Below are 25612 nucleotides of genomic sequence, written 5' to 3' on the forward strand. Positions count from 1 at the left end.
GGCCAATAATGAAAACTGATGGTGCAGCAGTGACATTTGGAGGGAAATTCTTCTATTTGAGTGGGAGAGTGTCTCAGAACCCCTTTAATGATAGCAAAGCCCCAAGGATGATCACAAAAGCCAGAGCAGCCTTAGGAGATAAAAGCAGCACCCCTGAACTGAAAGACTTCCAGCAAAAGCAACACATAGCGTAGTCACCATCATTCTTAATAGCTGTAGTATCTGGACAACTTATAATCATCATGTCAGATATCTCAAATTCCCTATGTACCATCTTTGGCTCTTTGCTAGTGTAACACAACAAAGTACAAACCTGAGCGCTGATTAGCATGCTATCAAATACACACCAGCAAAGCTACTGCCTTGCAGGCTCACTTACGCTGCTCTGGGCATGTTGTTAGGATGCCAAAAACAGATTATCCAAAACATTTTTTTTAATGTCTGATTAAAATATGGTAAATAGCTGAGAAGTAGGCCACCAAAATGCTCCAAGGACATGCTTAAAGCACATATTCAATTATGTGGCATTAACTCCATGATGTGGTGGACTACAGCTGAAGACTGCTGGCGATAGCAGAGATTGTGTGTTGATATCACCAAAGCTTATCAGAAAAAATGACTGCTGCTGAACCGCATGAAAGCCAACAGAAGAAAACAAATAGTGAATAGAGAATTCAGGAAGTTCCACCCATGACACCTGCAGCCACCAGTATGCTGTGACTATCAAACTAATTTCTTCACAAAAAAAAGCATAAATTTAGTCCTTATCTCTCAAACTGATGAAAGGTTCAGTCATAATAGCTGGGAGTCTCAAAGTACTTGAAGCAACTGAGGGACTTCAAAGGTGCCGAATGAGGATGCCAATCCAGTTTCTTCTTCAGGCTTAAGAAATAATGAGAGTTGAACACCCTTCACTTGAACTCTATGGTTGTTACATTTAATGCAAAATGAATGTAGGAAACTGATTCCTTTATTTTGAGTAACTTGCTAAAGATGCTTCTGAAGAGGCTCAGACAGGAAGGAAACCAGACTGCCTGTTCTCTGTACCCAGAACTCACTGATGTAAGATTCGAGTTTCCAGGCCTCTTGAAAAATATTGTTATCAAACCAGGTGGGTGAAAAACACAGTACAAATCAAATCTTCACTTCAGAAAAACACTTGCTGACATGAAAACAGCCCCAAATATGTCTAATTTTTTCTTCTCAAGAGTACCAGCTTCTTTATTAGAAGGTCAGATGATCTTTGCTCAACGTGTAAGTGGGAAAAAAGTTACTCCTCAGAGAGTTCTGAAGACTTATTCCTTCTTTCTCAAGGTCTTGATGAATGTATACTTTCAAGATGTCCAAAAACCACAACCAAGAAATCTCTCCAGTCCTCACTGTATTTGGCACTAAGTTGTTCAGATTCAGAGTTGAAGAGGAACCTGCAACTCAGAATCAGTTCCTTTTCTATTTGAGGAAGGAGGAAAAACTCCAACACACATGTGACCACGTACACATGTGAACACATACACATGCAACAACTTGTCAGTAAACAATGACATGACCTAGTTCAGGAAATCATTCTTATTCAAGACACCTTTGCCTCACCACAGCAGGGCCATCCTGCTGCTTAGCTTGTTACTAAGGAGCCAGAAAAGAGGTGAGTGGAAATGTACTGAAACTTTTTCTAAGTGATTTGACTGTGCCTATCTTAGTTCTTCAAGCTGACTATTATAGTATCTAATGTTTGTCACAGTTTTCCTGGGTGCTTTAAAGTAGTCCACACTTGCTGGAGTTGCCAGTCCACTGGGGACAGAAATCAATAGGAACTCCAAAACCATGTGGTTCCTACCATTACTAGACTTTTCCTTTAATGCCAAATGCAAGATCATCATGTGTTGCACTGGTAAGGAAGCAACAAGGTCATCTGGAGACCTTCACTGTCTAAGCTCAGTAGGACCCACCAGCTCTTGCTTCCTAGCAGAATCTGTCCGATTTCAGCAAGGCTGATATCTTTTGCTAGAATCTAAAGCTTTTATCAGAGCTACCTTCTCCTTCGTTGCTCTGAAATAGAAAAGGAAGGGAGCATTTGCTCTCTCTAGAGAAGGGGTAAGAAATCCTTAATGCAAAGTACACTCTGCCATGCTCTAGCTTTCAAGAAAAGACTGGACAATCTAGTCCAGCTTGGGACTGTAGCTACCTTTTCTCATTTAGAAGCCAAACAAATGGTACAGCTCCATTTTACAGCTGCTAGTACCTAGAAACTTGGTAAAAATTGTGGTCATTCTGCCCTCTTGTCTCTTGATTAACAAAGCAGTAGCAGGCATGCAGGGTGGAAGTAGACATTGCTATTCATAAAGATTTCAGTCTCACAGAGAGGTATTGTAAAAGGGATGTCCCTTCAGATGTTACATACACATATGCACAAACATACAGAGACAGACCAGTGAATTTCCAGTGACACAGTGCATACAAAAAGATCACAAGGAAAATGTATTACTCATGTTCTATTAATATTCAGCTCTACCACTCTTCCATGAATATGGAACAATAAGACAGGCAATATCTCCTACTTCTTTGTTGACATTATAAGACCTAAAATTATTTAAATTGAAATCATTTTCTAGCTAGCAGAAATTAATTGTCATGTTTGTTTTAATAAGGTATTTTTTTAATCAAGTAAAAGAAAATATCTTAACAGTTGGAAAAATTTAGTAATTAAAATAACAGCACTTCATATTTTTATACATTAGCTATCAAAATACTTCTTAATTTGATGTCTTCACTTCCCTTATACTGGAGCCTTATTACCTGCTACTACTGCTATTAATAAGTAACAGAAAAGCTTCTGTTTTGCATAGACATGAGACTAACCATTGCTTTGAATCATAATCTTAACTTTTAATGTCTTAACCAAGATTCTCAGCTGTATCTAGGGAATGATCTTCTATTTATGCCTCTAAATTTTTTTAACTTTTAAATGTCATTATCTTTTTAAATAATGATTTATCATTACTTTGGACATCAGTGTTGAACATTTTTGTTCCCATTTAAAATCATTAAGAGCTAAAAGCTACATTTCATCTACATCATGATACATCCACAAAAAGCCACCAAAACAAATGATAGCTTTTTGACTAAATAATACAGATAATTATTCTTTATAGGATTTAGGAATTATTTGAATTACACCATAGATTTCTATGTGAAATGGCAAAGTTCATAAAACTTTGCCTTAATAATTTTTCCTTCATGTGGGAAGAGGAAAGGATAGGGAGGAAACAGTGGCTCAGAGGAGCAAATATGAATTCCAATCTACTATTTGTCTATTTTTATTCAACATGTATAGGACAGAATTTGCTTAAACATGATTATAGAATACCACTACTCATATTCTGGCTGTTCAAATTGAGACAATTTTTTCTGGAATACTATCACTCACCATATTCTGAAAAATTATGTATACATTCAAATGTTTCAGTGGAGAGTTTTTAAAAAAAAAAAAATCAGGCTCCAAGGTATATATACGAAAACTGCCATTACACACTGTATACAATTCATTTCAAAACAACATCAACAATAACCAAGCTTACTCAATAGCATTCTAGGTAAGTTATCAGCGGGGGGGGGGGGGGGGGGGGGGGGGGGGGGGGGGGGAATACCCAGAAATGATCAAAGTAAAATTTTACAGTAAAACAAAGCAATGCAGTACACAGCAGGTGGCCAAATCCATCTTAGGAAAGCTTGTAATGAGCCTTTACTAACGTTGCACTGGAGAATGCAACCAAATATATCTTAGAAACTATTCTATAGCTTTGTCCCACTACACTATTTAAAATTTAGAACCATTCTCTAGAATATGTTTCTCATATATTTCTTTCTAGGCCAGTTTTTAAAGCTCACAGCCCATCTTAGAAGTCATATACCCGTGCTTGAAATGCAGGTAGTCACGGTTTATCTGTTTTTATAGAACAATCTTTTATAACAGTGACAACAAGTTGCCAAAAAGCCTTTTAAGTGAGAAATCAACCTTTATGTTAAGCTAGGAAAAAATTAGGAATTATTAAATTCTGAGACAAATTGCTGGACAGGGCTTTATTTTCATCTGACAGAAGAGCAAAATTGCAAGGGTATGATGCATACCAATAGAACATCATTCTGTACTGACATCTACAGGCCTATTTAACTGAACATAAGGCAAGTTTTTGGCCATTACAGGAATTTATTAACTTCAAAAATGTACTCTTCTCTTATTCTAAATGACCCAATTTAAATTTTCTTTTAAGTAGTAATTATGGAACTATGTTAGAAAGGAAAATTGTGTAACCTTAACTAGAGAGCTGATGCTTCATGTTAAATCCACTGTTTACTCAGAAAATTTAAGTCAGTCTAAGTTGCTTTGAAATTACAGTGAATGTGAGCATTTATAGTCATGACATTTTTCAGGCACTACTGCTGACTCAGCACTAATTTAATGAGGGCTGAATAATTTGCAGATGAGTGAAGTGAGCAAGTCTACCTTTACTGAATAGCCAATTACTTCTGAGGCTCAAAATTCTCCTACATTTCTTAATTATGCAAATTGCTAAGGAATTATGTATCTTTTTCAGAAATTTATCCCCACCTTTATTTAAATTCACTTCATTTTGGATCTCTAAATTGTCCTGGAAGTGTACGATATGCTTCTGACTCATTTTCTAATGTGTGAATCACAATATGTTATCACCAAACTTCAACAGACTTTTCAGGAATTGTTTGAACTCCTTGATTTCTAGGAAAATAGTTGCCCTAGGAAGAAACATACAATTAAACTTTGAAAATACAGTGGCCCCTTAGTGCTCACATTTCCACAACATTCACAGTTTTGAGAAGGGCTTGCAGTTAGTTTGCTGCTTCTGCATCATTATGAACAAAAAACCTGCTTACTGAAAATAAGAGCTATATGAAGAGAAGCCATCCATTCTATTTACTACCTCATTGCTTGGTTTCTATTCTTTAACTATGCATCTATTCTAACTATGCTAGATACCCACACATTTCATATTTTGTAAATATTTACCCAGCGAATGACACATTATAAGCAGTGGAAGCAAGCTTCATGATTTTTAAGTGTCTCGGTATCTATTAGACACAAATGATGAAATCTAGATATAATTAGTAGTAGGAGTCGTGCATTAGGTCATAAGAAAACGTATTTTTCCCACTGTCTTCAAATTTTGCTGTTGTGGCATTGGTTAAAACAACACAAAATCTGGCAAACTGAAAAGACTACAACTTCCCGAATTTCCATCTAGAGAGATTATGGCTAGTATTGCAGTGGGACTGTGGTTTAGATTGAGTCTCTTGAGTCTTCTTCTTTATAGGGGACAATTTTTTGGGAAATTCAGGTTGTCTTCTCAGGCATTCAAAGTGAGTTGAGTTCCCCACTTCCTGAAAGTAGGAAGACAGTTAAACTGGAGGTGAACTAATGGACAGTCAACATAACAACTCTAATATGGAGGCAAAGTGCTGAAATAATTTATTAGAATTCCAAAACCACAATAGTAAAGTGGGACTGCTAGCAACTGTAGTAAAAAGACTAATTCAGAAAAAAAGCAGATGTCAGCTTCACTACAACCAAACATATGATAAAACCAGAAAAACATTCAGCCCTCTGAGAATACTTTGAGCCAACAAGGAATAACATTGCAATGCAAAGCTCACTAATTAACTGCAACCTACACTCAAGTGTAATCTATAAAGGATGCTTAGCCTTGAGAACAGTGGGTTAAAGGAAAAGTTGCAAACAGTTTATATAATGAAAGGCATTGTTTAAAAGTGTTCTCATCTTTGTTTATGCTTACTACACCAAAACTAAATCTTCTCAGAATTTATTGCATGCTAACAAGAAAATTATTATTTTTAGTTAAATCCCACAGTTGTGAGCAAACTCCCAAGAGAACTAATTGCATTTTTAAATGAATATACAACATTTGAATATTAGCAGGAACAATTAATTAACCTCATATTGCTGTTTAATCTACTTTGCAGAAAAACTCAAATCTTCCATTTCGTAATATTTTGCTTACTAGGTCAATAAAACAGCATATAAGAAAAAATATCAAGTGTCATTTAGCTTTAGCACAGGAATCTGTAGTCTATCCATTGTGTTTACTTTGGTATTCTCTTAAAGAATTTATTTTATTTTCAATGAAAAATAGAAATTAGACTTTAAATTATTGGTGATAGTTTTAGAATACATCTGCAAATTCAACAGTATTTTGACTTTATACTACAAAGGTCTTTGTTTTGTCCCTATCTGTAGTACCAAATGAACCTTATCCTTTAAAAGGAGACAATCTATTGATTTCCAATTTAGTATTGGAATCAAGAGAACTTATTGATACACAACGGGGTCTGGACAGGGTGTGGAGACAATGGCAGCCTCCTCCCTCTGAACCATTCCAAAGCATCAATGTTTCGTATTATTCTAAACATGATGAAGAAGTTGTCCTAAATTTGTCCCAGAACAAGCACTTTGTGTATTAGAAAAACAATCTACAAAGTCCCACATTGTTTCTATGAACAATAAAGAATTCTTAAGTCTTTCCAGGCCGTAGTATTTACTGACACTACTTTAACAGTCTGTAAAATACACAACAGTTACCAAAGTTCTTTTTCTTTTCTCAGTATATCAGGTAGAGATAAAGCCAGATCCATATTCTTATTTCCAAATGTTGCTCTGATACATTCGCTAATCCTGAAAGCTTTTGTTTCACATAGGCAAAAGATTTTAAAGCCTTTGATAATAAACACATAAGTCAAACTCCACCATTGATAATACAGATTAAAGGCATAGTATTCACCTTACAGTTGCTCTGACACTACATTTGTGAACTCCACACCACCACCTGTTACAAAAACAAGCCATCTAAAATGAAATCTCACTCCTTAAATCATTATGATTGCAGTTTGAGAGGAAAAGGCAGACAAAAGAAAATCAAGAAGTTTCAAAGAGCCTCTGTCACACCTGATAAGACATTTAGGCTGTCTCACAAAGAATAAATGTAACTGGACAGACAGATACAAAGGAAAAACTTTTTTTTTTTTTTCTAAATACCACTGAAAACACCAGGATAAGTCATAGTAGCATTTTATTAGAGATTCTGATAACTAAATGATTGTTTAACCCAAGATATACTTTTAAAGTGCATACATTTATCTACAATTACATAAACTGTATGTGAGGTATCTCAAATTTACATCACCACATTGGCTCAGGACATACTTCATTTAAATAAAGATATGCTCAGCAGGATGTCACCTTGTAGAAGTTCTAAACACTGAAATGTAAGAAAAATCTATGTTCCAAGCACTAAAAAAAAGCTATTTCTCATCTACACCTCAAGCCAGTCAGGTAATATCAGTCATACCAATACTCTATCACACACTATTAGATGTGAAGGCCTCCTGTGCAGTATTTTAATAGGAACCAGGGCAGGGGGCGGGGAAGAGGCAGCAAAATAAATAACTAGAGAAATCACTGCCATTTGTGATTTTTTTATTTTGGTTTCAATTACATTTTCAACATTATCTCACATCAAAGAGTAGACAGACAGAACGTGTTTCAAGGCTGCAGCGAGTACAATATCAGGGGAGATGTTCTGACATAGAAGAATTACTTTTCTCTGTCCTCTATTGGCAAATAATAGAAAATACGTGTCTTTCTAGTAAAAAAATTCTGTGCTGTCCAGGTCCTACATTTATTGGGAAAAAACCAAAAAACTTAAGTACATAACCTATGTTTGCATCTCCTTCTTGAAATGGAACACTGAAAAGGATAATAAAGAATATTTTGATTCACAGTATAGGTCCCTAAACTCTTGCATTCAGATTTAGTATCACACAAAGGCAATCCTTAACTGCCCTTTCCTTTGTATGCATCTCAATTCATCTGCAACAGAACAGCTTTGCAAATCACATACTAGCTTGATATAAGCTTTAATTATTGTGCATAATTATCTTTCATTTTCCTGTAACTGTAAAATCCTAAGCTACTTAAAAATTAGGATTTTTATACAAAGAAGTGTTCTACCAACCAAAATACACACTTTTAAAAATGTCCTTTGCTAAGATGAACTGATTTGCTTGTCATGGAATCTTATTCTGATAAGACATCCCACCTGAGTGTACACTGTTGGGTTTGATGTCTTTTGAGCATACATGTATTTCATATACGAGTACCAACAATGTGGGTAGGCTTTCCAACAGTTTAAACACAGCAATCAGCATTTGGACATTTAACTGCTAGAAAAACTGAACCTGACCACCCATGGACAGGTAATTAATCTTCAACTTCCCTTTTCTTGTCCCACAGTTAACAAATTAATATGGATCACTTTAAGGAATATTCTGATGGGAGCTTCCTATATTTGCCAGAGGCATGTAAGAGTTTTCAGCCCTCTCCCTCCCCCACCATTATCACAGAAAGCTAATTAGCTCCTGGTTCATTCCAGTGCTGCTGTGCAGGGAATTTCCACATGCTTCACATACTAGTACAGCTTCTCTGTGACCCTTTGATCCCACGTACCAGTTACACAGGGAGCTAGGGTTTTCTGGAGAAGTATACACCTTCAGTACCTCTCTGTTCTCAGCTGCTCGCAGCCTAGCTACTCACCACCCCAAAAAACACTCCTGCGAGCAGTTTCATGGATACTGATGTGAAAGTCAGGATTTTTTTCTCTGTTACAGTGAAAAATATTTTGTCTTGTTTTGATTCCTGCTGTCACAGTGTATTGAAAAGGGCTGGGATTTCCCAGATCAGTGTTCCAGCCATTCTCTTGAGTCACATCTTGAAAGTAAACGGTAACCTGTAACAGTTAAATCTGGTAAGGAGAAACACTTGGGAACTGCTGTGTCATTAGCTTTAAACGTGACATTTCCTTAATATCCTACACACCACTTACACCAGTCTTTAGCACCACGCTACATTTCTTTGAAGGCATAAACTTTCCTCTCTTTGGATGAATCCTTAAAATAGATTTCTCAATGCAAATTTAATTCACATAAGCATCAGTTACAGTTAGTCAAGTTACCTGAAGTGTATACTTCTGTATTTCATCCAGAACAAACTCCACTTCTTTTGAGGTTGTTAATGAGGCAAGATTCCCACTTAAATTGTAGCAATACAGTTTGGCATTATCATAGCTTTCACGACTAGAATTTATGCGGAGGCAGGCATCTCCAATATGACTCCATCCTTCCCCACACAGATGAGCTAGTGTAAAAAGCACACAATTAAAGCTGATTTGAAAAAACTTTTAAAAAAAACTAAAGAAGTCTGAATTTTATCTTTCTGAGATCATAATTCAAAATACATCCCACACTCAATTTCCCTTTTCTTGTCATTTAAATTCTAAATTTTATCATATTGAATAATGTATTTTTATAAAAAGAAATTTTTAACAACTTATAAAATATTTTATAAGGTATATGCTACGTTTCAGCGTAACGATATTGTTATGACACTATTTCTTCCCTGTATTCAGATCTGAGAACAACTAAATATTAAAGATTAGATTATGTACATAATTAATAGTGCTTTAACCAATCACTTCACCTGAAAGTTATATAAATTCCAAAATCTGAAAACAACTGTCCTAAAATTAAGAGATGACAACTTGACTCTATCTTTGCTTTATCATCCTATCTTTGCATTTATATTTGCCTAAATACAAATGCAATCAGAATGATAGGAAATTCAGGTAACATCTAAGAAAATATTTCCTCTGCAACATATTTCTGCATTACTCAGATTCGGATAACTATTAAAAGATAAGTCAGTAATTCAGAGCAACTGTTATAGTTAATCTTTATAAAATTACACAAATGCAGTTTTAAACTGCACAGAATAAATTGATTTATTTAATGAATAAACTCTGAAAAAAACTGTGTTCATTAACTTCATCTAGACATAAGGATCAAATGGAAAAGGTTCTGATCTCTAACTGCATATATGTAGTTATGAATACTAATTACAGAATAAATATTATTTCAGAATGTTAACAGTCACCTTCTGAGAATATTTTATATTAGCATTTTAATATGCACTGTTAGGGCACTTTCATAGTATTACCAACTATTAGACAATCAAGAAACTAGATCTTGGGCCCTATCTACACAGGAAAACTGAAATATATTTGAAATATAATTTATAAGATAAAACCCCAGCTAGCAAAGGTAACGGTGTCAGTGCATATGTAACAGTAAAGGACTCGCTATGGCAATTCAGCTCTGCACTCAGTGATCACCACAGGCTGGAACTCGTCACTGGCTTCTGCAGAGGTACATGCCATTATGCCTTGGCTAATGTTATTATCTCCCCTAAGAGGATTAAAGGTAGCATCGACATACCAATCAGTGGTGCAATTACATCTGTGTTCACCTGCACAGGCGCAGTCAGGCAGGGAGAGTCAGCATGAGTGAAACAAATCCAGGTCTACTCATTGAACAACGATTCTTTGGCAACAACGGAAGAGATTGACTCAGTCTTGAAATCAACTACAAAAAGCAGCGTTGCTGCCCCACAGCCCTTACCAGGTAGTGCCTGGCACTCCTGCTGCCGCTGGTCCCACTGGCAGTTCAGATGTAGCGAGCAGCTTTTGCAGCTGGTCAGTTTATTGCAGATCTGTTCATTCCTCACGTGACATTTAGTGTAGTTTTTAACCGACTATAAAAATAAAACAGACAAAACAGGATCTCAAACATATGTCAAACTGTCAACAAACCAGAAGTCAGAACTGAAATACACAGCAGGTGGATCCCTCCCAGAAGACCACAGCCACCTAAAAGCTAGGATGAATTTAAGCTCTTTGTCTAGATTCCCTTATCAGTTGCGGAGAGTAAAATATGCATCTCTAAAGCACAAATCACCCCACCTGTCCTACACAACTAACTTTGAGTGGGTCAAACAGTACTTTCAATATGTCACTTCCCTGTACCGAGCCCAGGAAGAGCTTAAATAACTAAACTAAATCTCTATTTCTTAGATAGTTAAGGGATATGCTCTCACTAAATTATTTCATCCTATGCAGGTTAAAGCAAGCAAAATAATCAAACAGAATATAAAAAACAGCACACGATACAGGTATAAAATAATTACACATCATTGACTGAAGGTGCAAGAATATGCTCTACTTTGTTTTATCTGGATTAAAAGAAACAAAAACAGGAGCTATAGGACCAGTAGCCACAAAACACAAGGATTTGTCAAAAATTTCAATCACACTTTTTTACAGATTTAACTGCAAAACTGTATGCAACATAGCTAGTATAAAATTTACAGAATCTACAGGAAACCATTTTGTCAAACAGTGACATAAAACCAGGAATAACATTATTCCTTTGGTACCTTAGTATACAAGAAAAGGAATAAACGCTGAAGGAATTTTTAGGAATTTTTACTTGGGTTTTTTGTTGGGTTTGGTGGGGTGGGGTTTTTTTCCTGAAACCTGAGGTCATCCTTTCCAAGTTAGGCGTTTTGAATACAAATCTTTTTTCCCTCTGCATAGTACTTTTAATTAAGATATAATATTCATATTTTATTTAATAAACTGCCCCAAATCCTCAGCCAATTCATCAGCTTATCCATAAGGCTGTCTCTACTAACTTAATTTCAAGGTAAGAATTAAAAATAAGTCCTAATTCAAGACACCTGTATACTCAACAGAACAGAATAGTTGAGGTTGGAAGGGACCTCTGGAGGTCATCTTGTCCAACCCTAACAACTCATGTCTCTAACACGAAAAGATTAATTTATGCATAATAGCAAAAATGGATTGCACTTAGCAAATATGTGGTTTACACGACAATTTTGATTGCTTTCCTTTCCAATAGTCTCCTGGAGTAGGATAAAGCACATCTAAAGGGGCAATATGACAATAAGTTATACAGTTGTTGATACTGGAATGACGACGATAGGGCATCAGCCTACTGCAGTCAGGAGGGAAGACAACCAGCCTCCTTTTATTTTTATTTTTTTTTTAAAGTCCTGAAATAATGCAATTGTTAAAATGAATTTTCAATCTCACACAGGACCAGCTTCATTCCTGCTGAAGAACACTGCTGTTTAGGGATTTGTTTGTTGCCTTTATTGGATCAGATGCCCATCAGGGAGCTTATTATAAAAGGTACTCATTATTTTTTCTGGTCTATAAGAAAGGCTACTGTGAAGCAAAAAGAAGCAGAGAAGCAGTTCTAGGAGAAGGCATCAACACCACAGTGTGCAACAGAGCCAAAGGCAATGTCATAAAGTAATAGAAAGTCTATCTAGGCCAATAAATGCGTAGAACAGTAAAGCACAAAAAACCTTTGATACAAACCCACATTTAGTTTCACTCAAGTCATGAAGCATAATCACAAAACTGCCTGAGAGATGCTTTAAAGTGAATTTTAGAGCACAAGTAACCACCATCTGCTCATTTACAACACCTCAACTAATACTCACTTTTAACACTTCATGATGACATAGTCAAAACCCTTAAGCATTCAGCTTGTTTTTGAAAATTATATACTTTAGTGACATTACATACAGATTACAATTTTCCAACTAAACCAAGGTATTTGTTCTATTGCTTTCTAATTGTGAAGCTTGTTGTGTGCTGGTTATTTAATGTTTAAAATAAAATTCAAAGTACTAGTGACTATTCTGTAATAATGTTCTCTGTTGTATTCCCTTATTCCCAGCACTTATTTCCCTTAAATCCAATTTAAACATTGCTTGCCTGAAAATCTCATTAGTTCAATGTAGATGTGAATCCAATAGGTAATTCATATTAACACAATATTAAAGTTATAACTTAAGCTACCAAACCCAATGAAATTCAGAAATATGACAGCTCATCTGTTACTGAAGTTCTATATTGCTGTAGGATATTTATAATGTTTACACACCAAAGTGTGAGTAAATCATGTTATGTATAAAGCTTCCCACTTATGTCTGATTTACTTAGATTTTTTCAGTACTCATCTTGATATGGTGGTATACAGACAGACTTATGAACGGCAGTGATTTTCTGAATATCCACTGTAGAATGAAAATATTACAGTAGTTTATCTTAGAATTTCAGAAGTTGCTATTATATAATGTACCCCTCCTCCTCTTCCTGGATTTTTCAGGTTAACAGTATAATCTTGTCTAGTTTGCCTAGTCTAACTGTAAATATTAATCTAATAGATTTGCTATTATTTCTCTGAAGCTACTCCCAAATCTTACTATTGGGTACTCCTTAGTCTTAAATTTTCTTTTTTACCTCCAAGATAAATTTGATTCTATTCATAATTCCTTCTACTACTTTATACATTTCCCCTTGACTATGCTTTGAATTTCTCAAATGTAGGCACATTGCTATGATTAGTAGTAGTAGTAGTAGTAGTGCAGCATCCAAGGACTCCCATCATGAAAGAGCATGTTAACTTTCTGGAAGCAGTGCAAGCATTACAGAAAGACAATGATTCTTGTGTTTAAGGCACTGTGGAAAAATATTTAATAATGTAGGACAATGGTTCTCTTTGAAGCGTCCTCTAGTATCCTATATCCCTCAACAAGATGCTCTTTATCATACCCTTCATGGGTTCTACAACATTTAGTTTATGTTGCCACACAGATATAAAATACTTTTAAATCACATACCAATTTGGGCTGTATTTATGCTACTTACATCAACTGGGGCTTTATTGTATTGCATGTGTGGAGACTGACACACAAGAAATTCAGAGCCTGCTACAGGCGATAAGGGTGTGGTTGGTCACAGTTACAGAAGGAACATGTCCCCCTTGTAGCTTTTGAAAGCAATGAGGCTTTCAAAAATGCAATACAGACTGGATGCAGGAATACTTCAGCTGTGCCATCACAGTCCCTCGAAACAAGAAAATCACATGCACTCCACTTGAAAAGATACATCAGAGACCATACCCTGACCAAAAAAGTATTACATGCACATGCTATTGCGTGGTATTCTTGATCGCCACTGATTAAGCGTTCTCAATTTTCAAGTAAAGTTTAGTATCATATTACTGCTGCATTTCAAGCCTTCAAAATACCTTCCTTAAATAATATGGGAGTAAGTTACTATATTTGCAAACTTCTAGTGTGGGCAGTTAACATTTCTATAAACTGAAGGATTATAGGCCAACATTGTAGACAACCAGTGGAGCATATTATTGCAGCTACCCTATCTGCAGTGATTACTTCAGCTTTTACTGTAGAGGAGTAAGATAACAGAAGGGGAGAAGGAAGCCATTTCTTGGTAATTCCTGAAGCGTGCCTTTCAGGACTGCTCTTTGGATCTGAAGTGGAGTTTGGTGTGGAGCCAGGAAATGGGAAGAGTTACTCTAATGATATAAAGAATCAAAGCCAATTTGTTTTGATAACTAGCACTAGCATTTTTCCATTGCTTCCCAAAGAACGGGGTGAGGGAGGAGACAAAGTGGGTTGAAGAAAAAAAAAAAAAAAAAAAAAAAAAAAAAGGTAAGAAAAGACAGAGATGGGAAAGCCTTCAAAATTCTTTCACATATAAATATCAAAAAGAAGCCAACATATTGTCTAGTAACAACCTACATGTGCACATAAATATTTTTACATTTTTCGGCCTATAAGTCTATCAGTACTTGAGCCAGTCACAAATATAAGTGGCACGGCACATGTCCAAACTCAGCTCACCCTCCTCTTTCTCAAGCACATTTCTTAAAGAAGGCTGGCAAGCCAGAGGCATTCCAGTACTTTCAGAGCTTCAATGCAATCACACTTTTTGAATGTGCCTACATGTGCCTGCAAAAATAAAACAGCTTTATGGCCATAATGTGAACTTGATATATTGCTGTCCTTAAAAATGATTACTCTCTTAATATATTAAGGCACTCTGCCACCTTATCAACCAATACTTTGCTCCATTTCTAAAGAGAAAAAAAAATTGATAAAGTGAATTGTTTTTTACTCAAAAATTCAGGCGCGCTCTGGTCTTCCTCAGTAAAGGAAACTTGCCTTTTGTTGCAACTTGTCAGCCCTCTTCAGTCATTTACCACTTTATTTATCAGAAGGTAGAAAAAGATTTTGCTTTCATGGGATGGCTCCAACTGAGAGGCAGACCAATTCTTTGCTTACTCTTCCATGCTACTACCTCAAGAAAAGTGACACCTTGTAAAGGTGCAGCAATTTAAAATGAAATTCATATCTCCCCCCAAATTTTTTTTTTTAAACTGGAAGGTAAAATTGTAAAATTAAGAGCTTTTCCTGAGAACATTTCCATTAAAAATATAAATGTAGTCAATTTTCTGAACAGCACAATCAGCAAGGGAGTATCATTCTCACAGGATGCAAGAAAAAGCTTTTTATATGCAGATGTACAAAGTGAATACAGTTTCATAAACATATTAAAGAGATCCAGATCTGGTGGTTTTTCTCTATCAAGAAATAGGAAAAATCCATCAGAATCAGTGAGGACCAGGAAGATGCGTAGGATATTATATAGTACAAATGAAAGTGTCAAAGTGCAAGATCAATGTAATAGACTTAAGGGCGGTGAACTGTTAGTAAAAGTCAACACAATCTACTCCACAAAAATCAGATATATACCACAAGAAAGACACAGAATTTTTTTTGAAAAAGCAAAGAAGAAGGAAGATGTAAGACAGAGAAGCTAAGGAAAAAAGGCAGATATGAGCATGACAAAGCGGTTTCTCGCAATTTTAGAAGAGTGATATGTAGCGTTTATAGGGAGATGTATGCAATATTATTAGGATTTGCAAGTCAATCAAAATATTCCTGTTTAAGTTTCCATCTTTGATGCAGGCATCCAATGAATGGGAGAAAAAGAATAGGTACATCAATGACATCGTTTCTTCTTTGTGACAAAATCTTATACAATATTCTATGAAATAGCTTGAAAGAGGAAGTTATACAGATATTAGTATGTCATGTTGCATGAAGTCTGTACTTGGCATAAGACAGTATTAATGACAGTATTATAGTTCCTTTTGCCCCTGTGGCAAACCAGTATCTGTATTTGCATATTTTTGAAAAAAAGGTAGAATAGGTGATCTTCCCATTTTTAGCATCCATAAATCTGAAACATAAAAATTAAGTAACTTTTTTTTTATTTTATATATGAGCACTATATTTTATTATGGAATAAATTCAGTGTATTATGTAAAACCACTGTAAGCAATCCGGGGAATTTCAATGGCATAATTTCTCAAGGCAACCTTCAAAATCCTTACTATAACAGACAAAATCGCTAATAGATGCAGTTAATGGTAGAAAACAGACAAAAAGGCACTACTGCTAGCATGCTGTTCAATCCACTCACTAGCCAAATGTCAGTGCTGTCTTGAACAACTCCACGTATTTTAAGTAAACTGTTCCCAGTTGGGCAAGACAGGATAAGCACTCACCCCTCAACATTTGCATCAGATATGATGGGGTCAACTAAAACCATAGTCTGCAGAAGTATCCCACTTATGTGAGTTTTTATGGGAGAAAAACCAGCTTGCTAGTGCTGAGCCAGAGCTCCAGAACGACCTGGCATTGCAAGCCTCTGTTGCAATTACATCAGATATGAGCATGATATATACCTTGATGATCCACGAGTCTGCACAGTAGTGGAATATAGTGTCCTGTTAATGTGCTGACCCACATCAGATGGTGAGCATAGGCAGGTATATGTGTATCATCAGTGCATTAGTACTACTTATGAAGTCCATCTGTCCAAACAGAGTTATTTCAGGGAAATTTCCATATTTTACAGCCCTTCCAATCAGCAGAACAGTCACTGCTTTGCAAATATCCATGACCATGAGGCCAATGCCAAACTGATTGCCAACATATCTTTAGTATGCTGGCCAGTCTCCATGAAGCGAAAGCAACAGATTCTAAAACATTACTGTCTGTCTCATCTGGATGTTCTATGACCTAAGTCATAAATCAAGGCCTTTGTACAGCTGCAAAAATGGGGCTTTCTCCTTGTGATGTTTCTGAGTCTGCAGCTTGCTATCCCATATTACCATCACAGTACCGTCACAACATTTTCATTTTGTGGGCCTAGTCCAGAAGTAGCAGTCTATGAAAATGGAAAATCAGCCTGATCCATTTCGTTTCTCCACATGGTGCCATTCTGTTGATGCTATTTTGGTGGGTTTATGTTGATAGCTGCAAAATTCTGCCTCCATCATCTCCCAGCCAATACACTAATTTTGCAATAGCCACCTTCAACTTATGATAGTAACTCTTCTCAGAAATTATTTTGATGAATTTTCACTACCCATTCTTTAGTAACTCCACTAATAGCCTTTACTATCCGCTTCAATCCCTCAATAAAAGACAGGAAATGATATAGAGAAGACTGGTGCATCAGTTGCTAATTAAGCTGACAATCTTGATCATGAAAGGTTGTCAAAGAAGGATACTGAACTGAGAAGTTTGTGCTAAAATACCCAGTGCTCCACATTTATTAGGGATGAAGAAGGCCTGCTCCTTAGCAACTGCTCCTTGCTTAGGAGTTGAAAACCACAGTTAGAAAATTGGCACCTAATATAGTACAATGTGCTAGGAAAAGAAGAGCCCTTGAAGATCACAAAGGAAACTAACCATTAGTGCCTGGAATGTGAAATCCCTCTGACAGACTTATAACATGACTGCTGATGAATTTGTGTCTGCGTTGCTTTTATTAGTAGTGACTAGCTACGAATGCCAGTGATTAGAGCTGGCTGTGCTCACTCTGAATGGGCAAGATTTGAGTCGGAGTCAATCCAACTCACACCTTAATTTGTCTGTCTAGAGAATAAGATTGATTTGCATCAAGTTCAAACCAGAGAGCAGGCTACTTTTACTAATGGAAGTGTGTAAAGAAAGGATTTTGAACTCAAGTACAACCAGGTGTCTGGAGCTAGCTGAAAAAAATATAAGGACGTAAATTTTATAAAGCTAAAATACTATTATAAGCTTGTCAAAAATCAAATGAACAAGCAAGAGATGCAGCAGCTGGCGGACAACAACAAAGTATAAAACATGGCACTAAGCAATATAAAAAATAGAAAAATATAAACTTGTATGAATCTGTATGTTCTTATTGCTTGTATTTACAAAGATCAGAACAATCTTACTGAATCATAAACCAGTTAATGTCATGGTGACAGAGGCTCATATTCCTTTAATTAGATGACAAGTAACTGCGTGACTTAAAGAAAAACATTTCTTTGATGAGCAATGATCAGAATACCAAGACTGACCTGGTCTTGTTTGAAAGGCGGGGGGGGGCGGGAATCAAGCAGCCACCCTTCATGGGATTCCACAGTTTCTGCCTGCATACTGTACACTGCATATGCACAAAACCCAAACTGATAATGACTCTGGGACATGCCAAATGTCATTAATTAGGAGCAACAGTATTTGTCCTGAGAGATATACAGTGGGCTAACACAATCCTAAAGAATACATTAATTTTTTTCCCCTGGAATATATATCTTTGCTGCAGTCCAACTCTGCCCTCTGCAATATTTTTACTGCAAAAGCCAGGCAAACATATTTATGTCTGCGTTCAAAACAAGCCACTATTAGTCTACTCTACCCTTTCATTTGCTGCAACAAGCCAGGGCTTTAGCCAGAAAAGAAACAGTGTTAATAACACGGTCATAGATTTGCAAAGACTCACCATGCTGCAGTTACTATTTGCTGAAATGCACTTCTTGTCATCACACCACTGGCATCCGTTTGTATTGGCAGTACAGCTCGCACAGTCCGCGTATCGGTAACATCTGTCATCTGCAGCAGCTGTAATACAAATGAAAGTCAAAAAGAAACATCGAACAGGAGAATAACACCACATTTCAAACACTTGCTTAGAGCATTTTCTGTTACATCCTTCATTTCAACTCTAGCCATTCATAAAGGTTTAAGTTACTGTAGAAAATTAATTCTATTCATTTAATAAGATTTGCTCCTTTAAAAATTCCTTTAGTAACAACTGTATTTGAAGGTTCATAAGTCTCATATCAACTAAAGGAATATTCACTGATTTGCAGCATACAAACTCTCTTAGCACAGTACATAAAATAACAGTATCAGAAAGTTTCTTAAACTACTCATTCTTTACTCTAACACAGAAGAAAGATTTTCTTCAGATGCAGGTTTCTTGCTATGCAAGAAGGCAATGATAAAAGTAGTAAATAAAAACAAAAATCTAAGATTGATACTAGCAACACACAAACATTCTAAGTCTTTATAAATTAATTTATAAACCCAATAATGATTGTTAAGTTATAGTTCTGCCCTTTCTCTACAAAAAAATATTTGAGGTAGAGTTCATGGTAAATCCTTAATACAAGCCTTCAGGACTTGGACTAAAATTTATGTTATTTAAAACAGTTTGGGACACAAATGATTACTTCTGTTTAAAGGAGGCGAAAATTTGAAAAATCACCATGACCCAAAATAGGAGAATTCCTACCATCTCCTACACTGATTACCGTGTTTAACTCCTATGCGGTTTGGCTTCTTTCATCTCGGCATCATGCAAGTTTAAGAGATTCTCTTGCCAGGGAAGCCTTGCTATTCAGGAATTGAAAACCCACTAAAATTTCTGCTTATCCTTTAATATTGACTGTCAGTGGTTCCTCAGATGATACTCTCAACCGGGTAACAATTGAGAAAAGTGGTGTAAAAGAATATATGAAAAATTGGCTTTTGGCAGAATATTGCCACCCCAAACTGGAAGGATTTCACAGCAGTGAAGCAGTGCTGTCCACACAACTTCTTCAGGACTGGAATTCTACACACCTCATCTCTTGCAAGTTTAGTTGTAGTTCACTCCCACTGCAGCAGCTGTACTTTAGAAACTGCTCTAACTTTTTTCCTTCAGCCTGTCTGTGCTTTGTTTTGTTTGGTTTTTTAAACACCTGTCGATATGATCAACTTTTTATAAGATCGACTTTCACCTGTATTACTTTTGAATTTAGTGTCTAGAGATTTTTCTTTATGCAAAGAGCTGAAACTTTCTAGATTCTAGATCTCTTAAGTGTTATGAAACCGTGCAAAAGCCGTTCTTCAGAAAGCTTTACCTAGGTAACCTTTTTGTTACATAATGCACCTTTTTTCCAAGTTTAGAACTCTATATCCAGTTCGATAACAAATAAAAGCTAACAGAAAAATAAACTGTCTTAAAGCATTGATTAATAACAGAGCTAATAATTTTTTAATAAACAAAAAAACAGAATGGCAGTTTAATCATATGGTAGTTTGTACATGTAGCACACAGCCAAAGTTTGGTTAGCAATTTTATACTGTGCTACAAGGAAAGATGCACAGAAAAAATAGCAGGTGTATGTAGCAGGGAAGCATATTCTGTTCATGTGAAGTATAAGAACAACACTTTCACAAGCAATTTATCTGTGACAAGCCAAAATACTTCAGAATAGGGTGAAACAGTTATTCATAATGCTAAATTGCTGTTTCAAACAATATAGCTATCACAATGCCGCACAGAAATTCACATGACAAAATTGAACCCATTTTGACATACTGCAGCAAAGGGCTTGTTTGCCTCAAGTTTGTTTCTGGCTGTGACTGTGCTATATTCTTCTATACAAACGCTCCTGTTTGATAAGTAATCTACCTGAAGCAGTGACGCTTTCCCTCTCTCTTACTGGTATGTACGGACACGAGAGTGCCATATGCCTGTAATGTCAGATATCACTTGCAGTGCCCATCTGTGCTCTAACTGCTGTTATGCTTTCTTTGAATCAGAAAAATATGACGGCTTATGTGAGTGTGAGTGAGTGAGTGTGTGTGTGTATCCCAAAACAGGAGAAGGTGGAGAAACAGGAAAGAGGAAAATTAATTCAGTTACAAAAGCTCACCGTTTTATAAATGCTTCAAACACATTGAGCCAAATCCAATCTAAAGTCATTTTATGTTTTAGCTCCCCAATGAATTAAATTGTTATCTTTGAATCTTCTTATGTTTTGTTTCCCTTAGCACCTTAAACTTGTGTTCTTTTGCATCTACTTCCCTGTATTTAAAAATCAAAAAAAAATCCAGAATTGAATGATTTTAAAAATTAATCCATAAATCTATTGCATTGGGTATTCTGAGAGGAACAGTCTTAACTATCCAATCACTAGTTCCACTTGGTTGGGTTTTGGGGGGTCCCCCCCCCAGCTCCTACATCGCATTGCAAATCTGACACTGTAAGACTAGAATTCACTTACCTGTTTTCTTAGGACATTTTGCTCTAAGGATATTATTAGCATGTCCAGATTCCCAGGATTCACAATGTTTCTTGTTCCACAGACACCTTATCCCTGGACGAGCGTTTTTACACAGCTCTTCATCTCTGAATGCTTCACAGTTTGGAGGCTTGTACACAAGGATGTCATTCAAAAGAACACTCGAAAAACCCCCAAATATATACATGGACCTATTAGGAAAAAGCAAGTAAATATAACTGTTATTGTAGCTATAGATATGCTTTCTTGATTTCTTATCTGTCTTGATATACAATAAAAAAAACCCCACATAATATTATAAAAAACATTCTTCACCTCTCTCTAATAAAGACTCTGTCAGTGGTTCCATTATAAAGATTGATAAGTTTTTCAATGTATTTCTCCATGGAAGTTTAGACTAATAAAAAAATTGCTCAAAGTGCACTGGGCTATATGTATTAGTGAGTGACATGTACCATATGTCTGGAAAGAAGAAAGAGCAGCTATGGAGGCAACCACTCATTTTTGGAGTTAGATGATGAGAACAGAGTGTGAAATAATGGGCTGCAGGAAATGAGAACATTTTTCTTCAAGAAGATTTCGAAGACAGCCAGTAGTAATTGGCAGATGGATATTTCTTTTTGGTAACATTTCCGGTGCAGTAGCTGCTGACATCAGAACCAGAAGGCTAGGCTTGAGATCTTACCCTTCTCATTTAAAATTAAAAACAGCCTCAGGTAAAAGATAATAATAAAGAACCTGTATGATCTGTGGTATCATATACTCTTACAACAGAATTAATCATACAGTTACCAATAGCAGAAATCTTTGGAGAGTATCTCGTATTACACTTTTCTGTACATAAAACCCTACTTAAAAATACCATTAAGTTCAGGGGGTTAAAAAAAAAAAAAAAAGGCGGGGGGGCCATTTTCACTTTGAATCTAATTCATTGAAAGGGACAGTTCTCGAAGTATCATACATAGCTTGTATGTCTTAAAACAACACAAATCAGAATGAAAAACTACCAGTTGTTGAATTCATTAATTCCAAACAATTTTCTCTTAATGAAGTAATCTGTTCATCGATTGAGTGCTTTCTGTACAAAGTTACAATTTACTGCTATTTTTGTTAACATCAAACTCTTATTTGTAGTATTACTTACCACCTCCACTATTTCTGACCTATACAATATCCATATGTATAGGATCTGTAAGTTTCCTGCATATACTTAGATACTGACTTTATTAGCATGGTGAATAATGTAGAAGAGAAATGATCAGTAGTAAAATGATCTATAGTACTACAACTGTCAGATATTGGGCCATTTGGGAATGAGCAGTAGTAAAACAAGCAAAGAGTAGAAATTTCTTTAAACCGGACTACAGTTTGCTACAACTTTTCCACTAAAAAAAGGAGACATTTGTCCCACAGTTTTATCTTTGGGGGCTGCAGTGGCGGAAGCAGAGTTCAGCAACCAAATCCAGAAAACTCCAGACCCACTCCACCTCCTGTTTCTAGATGATGAAGCTTTACTGACCTCCTCTACTCATCAAATGACATGGAAGTATGCTACGTTTTCTAGAGGATAAGCAACAGACTTAATATAGTCTAGATGCTGGCAGGCTTTTTTTCCTGCAAGTGGTTAATGGTGATAACTGTATCAGTATCATCAAAATCCTGCTTTTTCCAAGCAAATTTTAGTTACATGTTTTTGATTTTATCATTCTAGAAGAACAAGGAATTATAGCATGCTGCAAAGAGAAAAGGATTTCTCTCATCACATCTAAGTGAGGATTATAGTTGGTACTGAATTTCAAATTCAGTGTAGTTCACAATACTGAGGAAACACCTCAGTACACTAGAAGGTTCATATAAAATGCCATTGAACAGATTCCACAGCATGTCAGTTTGATGATTAGCTGTACTGCTTACTTAAGACAAGTAAAGCCCCTGATAAGCACTACTTTTAATGTTAACGAATTACATCAGTTGTATGCTACTGAACCATACTTTACATAGGTATAATTTCTGCCACATGTTTTTCATTCAGAAAAAACGGCCAGGAAAATTTAAAAGACACTTCATTTACCCATTACTGACAACAGCAGTGTGACCAAATCTGTTGACATCTCGATGTAGATTAGGTTTTGCTAAAATCTTCCATTCATCACAAGCTGAAAGACAAAACAAAAGCATATGAAAACATATATAAAATAATTCAAAAAGCTTTCAGCAAAATATTGCAAAAAGGATTTTATCAGACTCTCTGTGTATTTTAAGTATCAACTAACTTTATTGCCTATTTACCCTCCTTTCCCAGAGGGATCAGTGCAGGTAACCCCTGCTGTTCCCACTGTAAAAACAGACCATCTTTACGTCATGACCTTGAAACGTTCTTAACATGCTTTCATCACCTATTGGTCTCATGAACTATGAAACAAAATTTGACTGATGTATTTAAAACCATTCTTAATATTAGCTTCTAGGATTTTCTAAAATTGTTCTGCAAAATCAGCAGGATTTGACAGACTTTTTTTTTTCTGTTGTCACTAGGTAAAAGCTAAGCTGTTTTTTCCTACTCCTAATAATCTGCTTTATTCTGCTGTTTAAATATGTTATTTATTCAGACTCCATAGGGTCCTTCTAGAGTCTTTATTTGCAGTGATATGCATTTATCAACATATATCACACATCAGTGATATACACACTATCAGTCTTTAAACACACTCCATTAATGCCATTTTGGTCTTCTTTTCATTTCTTTTTAAGTAGGCTTTAGAATTTTAGGTAGATCCCCCTTTTAAATGCATCACTGATGGATTTTCTGGAGAAAGGATTAATATGCATAAAGAAAGACTCTTCTACACTTTAGAAATGGCAGGATTTGAGCACACTGCAGTCACCAGTTCTGAGAAGCTATATTTGCATTGCTCAAGAATAAATCAACAGGTACTCCTTTTAGATGCCTTTGTTGAGTAGGTGCTCCAAGAACCTGTCAGCAACACTTACCTTTCATGGCATTTATCGAGGCCAGAGGACACTCACAGAAGTGTCTCTTTATTATACAGTTCCCCACCTTCATAGCCCGTTTCAACACCCACAACGACAACCACTGCCATCATTGTCATCAAGTGATCAGTAATATTGCCCTAACATTACACACTCCCAAATTAGCCAAAGGATTTCAATTCATATGTATTTCATTACTTTCCTTTCACCTAGTATTTGAGATGAAGGTTCTATCAGTATCTTCACGTCAAATTAACTATCCAAACATATTTCTTTTAGTACTGCCATAGGAGCATTTACAAATGTGGTTTTGGTGTGGTTTCATTTTTCTGTCCTGACTGGGATTTTAGTGCTTTAGAACAACTAGTCCTTTCTTCATTACTTCCTACTTGAACTTTACTGACTTCAAATATTCAAATCCCACAGTAATAGAAATAGGGAGCACCAGGAGATTGAAACTTCAAAGAAATCCCTTTAAAATGGAGCAAAGAAAGTACTTTTCTATAAAGCAGGCAAAGCATTTCTATAATTTGTCATCATAACAGATTTTGTAGACAGGTAGGGTAAACTTTCAGGAAAACTTTCATATCAGACAGAGGGTTACAGTTTTCTCATTTAAAAAAAAAAATCTGCTATACACAAAAAGATAAGGATTAAATCCAAAGTTGAAAAGGACTTAAAGGGAGAGAGACCTCTCCAATCCAAATAAAAGTGTGGCTTTACTTATATTTTTATATATATATATATATACACACAAACACACACATATATATATATATATTTACATCTTTGATAATTATATTGGCTTTTCAGATATTCTCAGTGAAAACTTATTTGCATTTTGCCTTAATGTGGTTTGAAACCAGAATAACAAGATGACAATTCTTCTTTTAAACCAGTGGCAAAGCTATCAATTTGGGCACTAAGACACACACACAAAAAAAAAAGACCTATTTGCTCAGCATACTGTCCATAATACACAGAAGTGGATAGAGTACATGCCTGTAGAAGATGCGTGGTCAGTTAGTACCACAAAGAAGCAGAAGTGTCCTATAGAGACCAACAGAAAAGGTCACTGGCATACAGCAAGACTGTGAGGAGCACATCTGAAACCTAACTGTTTCCAGGGTCTTAATGCAATTATTACACACGTTGATTTTTACCTAATATTGCTGAGTTCATTTACCTGTAAGATTCCAGTGACAGACACATCTAAGTAAGGTATAGTAACTTAATTTTAAAATTTGGAATAATTTATGCAATTTATAGATATGATTAAAAAAATAAAGAAATATCACCATCAGACCACATATTTCAAGGAAGACTGCTTAAGGTTAAAAAATAAAAAATGAAAAAGAAGCCCAAACACCCCTCCTCCCTCCCC

The 25612-nt window shown here is 35.9% G+C and overlaps 1 protein-coding gene across 4 annotated transcripts in view; it reads right to left on the reverse strand.

Annotated features, from left to right (window-relative positions):
• Positions 1-25612, reverse strand: part of ATRNL1 (attractin like 1) — a 539891-nt gene that overhangs the window by 411259 nt on the left and 103020 nt on the right. For all 4 annotated transcript variants that reach the window (XM_030030646.1, XM_030030645.1, XM_030030649.2 and 1 more), the window contains exons 11-15: positions 23309-23393; positions 21220-21428; positions 18666-18784; positions 10558-10690; positions 9057-9238 (exon numbers count right to left, since the gene is read on the reverse strand). In XM_030030646.1, the coding sequence (XP_029886506.1) occupies positions 9057-9238; positions 10558-10690; positions 18666-18784; positions 21220-21428; positions 23309-23393 (728 nt within the window). The remainder of the gene's footprint in view (positions 1-9056; positions 9239-10557; positions 10691-18665; positions 18785-21219; positions 21429-23308; positions 23394-25612) is intronic.

Source organism: Aquila chrysaetos, chromosome 11 (assembly GCF_900496995.4).
Source record: "Aquila chrysaetos chrysaetos chromosome 11, bAquChr1.4, whole genome shotgun sequence".
NCBI classification, from domain to species: domain Eukaryota; kingdom Metazoa; phylum Chordata; class Aves; order Accipitriformes; family Accipitridae; genus Aquila; species Aquila chrysaetos.